General features: G+C 34.6%; 1 protein-coding gene across 1 annotated transcript in view; it reads left to right on the top strand.

Moving 5' to 3' along the window:
- Nucleotides 1-4315, top strand: part of LOC106474649 (atrial natriuretic peptide receptor 2-like) — a gene marked incomplete at both ends in the record, with an annotated part of 30588 nt that extends 26273 nt beyond the window's left edge. Inside the window, 2 exons of the mRNA XM_013935341.2 lie at nucleotides 317-466; nucleotides 4164-4315. Coding sequence (XP_013790795.2) covers nucleotides 317-466; nucleotides 4164-4315 — 302 coding nt within the window. The remainder of the gene's footprint in view (nucleotides 1-316; nucleotides 467-4163) is intronic.
- Nucleotides 4316-4725: the final 410 nt, after the last annotated feature.

The following is a 4725-nucleotide window of genomic DNA, read 5'->3' as shown; positions in this document are numbered from 1 at the left end:
TCTGATGGTTATTACAGTGAATTATTTACTTATACCTATGTTGGTTATTACAGTGAATTATTTACTTATACCTATGTTGGTTATTACAGTGAATTATTTACTTATACCTTTGTTGGTTTAGGTATAAGTAAATAATTCACTGTAATAACAGAGGTATCAGTAAATAATTCACTGTAATAACCAACAGGTTATTACAGTGAATTATTTACTGATACCTCTGTTGGTTATTACAGTGCATTATTTGTTGGTACTTCTATTAGCTCAATTTTAGCTTACATTCTGTTAGTTACTGTGGTTTTTTCTTGCATTCAACAAGAGACAACGAAAGCGGAAATATCCTAGACAATCTGCTCTCGAGGATGGAACAGTACGCCAATAATCTGGAGACGCTGGTCGAAGAGAGAACCGCAGATTACCTAGAAGAGAAAAGAAAGGCCGAAGATTTACTCTATCAGCTTTTACCTCGGTAAGTTTACTAGAACGCACTGGAACGTCCTCAACCAAAGAAAAACACTAAAAATAGAACATGCGGTTACACTTATATAAAATTTTGTTGTTGATATTGAAACAGTAAATAGTTCAAAAAATATTAAACACCCTATTAATACTATAATTTAAACAGACAGTAACTAATAACAACTTACAATCAGAGTAAGTTATATATTTATAGCAAAGCCAAAAAAAATCAATTTCTCAAGACTCAAATGATATGAAATGGTAATATTTATTAAAGAGTAAGTAATTAAAAATTCATGCAAATAACTTAAGTGCTACAATATTAGAAGCAGAATGAAAACTTTGTTTTAATGTTATATAACACAAAATATTAGAAACAGAATGAAAACTTTGTTTTAATGCTATATAACACAAACTATTAGAAACAGAATGAAAACTTTGTTTTAATGCTATATAACAAAAAATATTAGAAACAGAATGAAAACTTTGTTTTAATGCTATATAACACAAAATATTAGAAACAGAATGAAAACTTTGTTTTAATGCTATATAACACAAACTATTAGAAACAGAATGAAAACTTTGTTTTACTGCTATATAACACAAAATAGTAAAAGCAGAATGAAAACTTTGTTTTAATGCTATATAACACAAAATAGTAAAAGCAGAATGAAAACTTTGTTTTACTGCTATATAACACAAAATATTAGAAACAGAATGAAAACTTTATAAACCAGTTCTGATAATAGCGAACCTACTGTCATATATAGTTTCATATCAGATATATCTTCTGTGTGTGTATATATATATATATTTACATCTGCAATGTTTCATTATTACATTTTTCTGTTCAAGAAAATAATCGTTGAAACTCAAATAACATATTTTTTTTTACGTTTTTACATTGTGGGACAGTGGTAAGTTTATGAACTTACAACGCTAAAATCTAGGGTTCCGTTCCCCGCGGTTAAAACAGCGGAAATATATGTGTAATCATAAATATACTTTTAATAAAATACATTCTACACATACCTTCCCTTCCTTTATTATTTCTCTAAAACGATATTATCAGATAAACGCCACCTATAAAACAGCTACTGATCTGCGTATTTAGCTAAAATAATTAAAACCACGCAACTTGGTAAACACTACATCGAATATGGGTGTTTCTTGGTTTTGTTGATATGATGCTTTGTACGTATTATATTTATACGGTAGATGAGGTCTACTGAATTTGTACACTCAATATAAGTGAAATAGGCCTAGAAATAATGCTTCTCTGTTTCTTTCTTTTTGTTTTCGTTTTTGCAACATCCGAACACAAAAATCTTCTTTTCGTATTGCAGTAAAGATAAAATAAAATAAAATAAAACTTCAATCAAGCTGCAACCTTTTACAGGGCTTTAACATAAAGTACAACGTGTAATCCAAGTTTATGTGGTCCGTTAGTTGTGCTTCTTTGTATAAGAAAAAGAAACTTAAACTGTTGTGCGCATGCCCTAGTCTCCGGTCACTCTGGTTACACTGCGTGTAAAGTATAAATAAAACAGCTCAGCAAGATGGACCGAAGTAGGTCTGATGTTGGAGTTCAATTTAGAAAAGAAATATATATATATATATATATCGAAGATAGAGTTCGAAATGTTAAGTACAGAAAGGCGACTTAATAGTCCCTCGAAATGTTAAGTACAGAAAGGCGACTTAATAGTCCCTCGAAATGTTAAGTACAGAAAGGCGACTTAATAGTCCCTCGAAATGTTAAGTACAGAAAGGCGACTTAATAGTCCCTCGAAATGTTAAGTTCAAAAATTGGATGTAATCTGGAAAATGGTCTTAATTCTTGTGAATTTTTACTTTATGCGTTGACTTTAATGTAACATGCATTGTTTATAAGCAAGTGTTGATCTTAGGCGGGGAAATGAGGTGTGCCCCCAATTTTCAATCTCTCACAGTAAAAATGCATCCAAATTAGGAAAGTTGTTCTCAGGAAAAAGCAGGAGAACGCATAAAATTTAATCCAAGAACCTAACCTAAGGCGAGCCCTGGATCCCGGCCGTAATGTGTGCGCCTATGGCGCACATTCCCTCGCTTCGCTCGGTCAAATAAGCCTTGGCCCCCCTTTTAATTTGCCTCCTACACCCCTGTACAGATCCCTTGTGTGGTGTCACAATCCATTACCAAACTGATTTCTACAAATTTAATTTGTCTTGTATAAAGTGTAAATATAGACAATGGTCTATCTGCATTGTGTGCACCACGTGGGATGAAACCCCAGATTTTAGTGTTTTAAACCTTTAAGCTTATCGCTGAGCCACCAGGGTACACATACTTCATCCACCAGTCACCAGGGTACACCAATTTCATCCACCAGTCACCACGGTACACAAGTTTCGTCCACCAGTCACCAGGGTACACAAGCTTCATCCATCAGCCACCAGGGTACGCATCTTTCCTCCACCAGCCACTAGGGTACACATGCTTCATCCACCAGTCACCAGGATACACCAATTTCATCCACCAGTCACCACGGTACACAAGTTTCATCCACCAGTCACTAGGGTACACAAGCTACATCCATCAGCCACCAGGGTACGCATGTTTCCTCCACCAGCCACTAGGGTACACATGTGTCATCCACCAACATAAACAATTACAACTTTTGCTGATGGTTACTGTTGTAGATTTTCATTTCTAGAAATTAAAATCATCATATGCTCGATAAATAATTCAGTCACATTTCCTTGTCAACCGGGTTTTTTTTTCTTCAATATTTATTTTTTTACCATAGTGTCTTTTCCAATATATTTTCGTTAAAATCTAACACTGAACATTTATTTTCTAATCGAAAATGTCATGTCTAATTGCTAAACTTGTTATTCCCATATGTTTCTAAAGTTATATAATCGTACGTCTTTTATTTTTTGAACAATGTCTTGTTGTTCACAAAATCCTTAATATGAAAGACGATTTCTAAACTTTTTTTTTCATACTAGGCCCTGCCTTCTTTCTATAACTAAATTCCGATTTCACTTACAAAGAAAGAGAGAAGTGTGTATCTGTTTGCGTAGTACATAAAGGATTCAATGTTTTTGCGTATCCTGGAGGATCATGATTTATCTCTTTGGGTATATATATATAAAACGAACCAACAAACAACCAAAGCTATGCTTGCAGCATAAAACGAGCAATGGTTACACAGTGTATACTTATTTGATGGAAGGGGGTCTATCCCCCTCACAAACACTTGAGGAGAATATTAACAGTCCTCACACTTGCCCCACACGACAGGTAAAATAAGTAGGCGGTGAGAGCCTCCAGCAAGGAGTGCTGAAATCCAGAGACTCTGCCTGCAGCATAAAACGAGCAATGGTTACACAGTGTATACTTATTTGATGGAAGGGGGTTTATCCCCCTCACAAACACTTGAGGAGAATATTAACAGTCCTCACACTTGCCCCACACGACAGGTAAAATAAGTAGGCAAGGAGTGCTGAAATCCAGAGACTTAAATCGTACATGCGAATGAATATCTGGACCATATTTCTACAAACGGAATTTCGAGCACATGTTTTTTTGCTAATATAACGAATACAATGAAACGTGTTTTAAGAGCTTAGCTATCCTCTAATGTTAGTTACCAGTTACAGATCAAGAATAAAGTTCGTAAGCTAAGTAACCAACCTTAAAAATTGCAATAATATCCACAGGCCTGTCGCCAGTCAGCTGATACGAGGAGAATCCGTAACAGCAGAAGCTTTTGACAACGTCACCATTTATTTCAGCGACATTGTTGGTTTTACATCTCTCTCAGCTGAGAGCACGCCAATGCAGGTAAGAGAAAAAATATCACCAACTCTTAGTAATAATAGAAATATCCTACTATACTGTTAGATACTTCTGATATCATTAATAAAAATATATTAAGTAGCCCCTCTGTAGTTAAATTCTATAAATACTTCCAAATGAAAGCGATAATCTTGACTCAAAAAATCTTACATTTAACACTCTGTTTGATGAACATACTTGTTTGCATTAACATATCACACATTTGTTTGATAAATTATTTAATTAACTTCTTTTTATATTACTATATTATTTTCCACGTTATATTTGTTTGTTTGTTTTGAATTTCGCGCAAAGCTACACGAGGGCTATCTGCGCTAGCCGTCCCTAATTTAGCAGTGTAAGACTAGAGGGAAGGCAGCTAGTCATCACCACCCACCGCCAACTCTTGGGCTACTCTTTTACCAACGAATAGTGGGATTGACC

Source organism: Limulus polyphemus, unplaced genomic scaffold, assembly GCF_000517525.1.
Source record: "Limulus polyphemus unplaced genomic scaffold, Limulus_polyphemus-2.1.2 Scaffold7479, whole genome shotgun sequence".
Taxonomy (NCBI): domain Eukaryota; kingdom Metazoa; phylum Arthropoda; class Merostomata; order Xiphosura; family Limulidae; genus Limulus; species Limulus polyphemus.
Note: the sequence above shows the minus strand (reverse complement) of the source record. Positions and strands in the feature narration are given on the sequence as shown.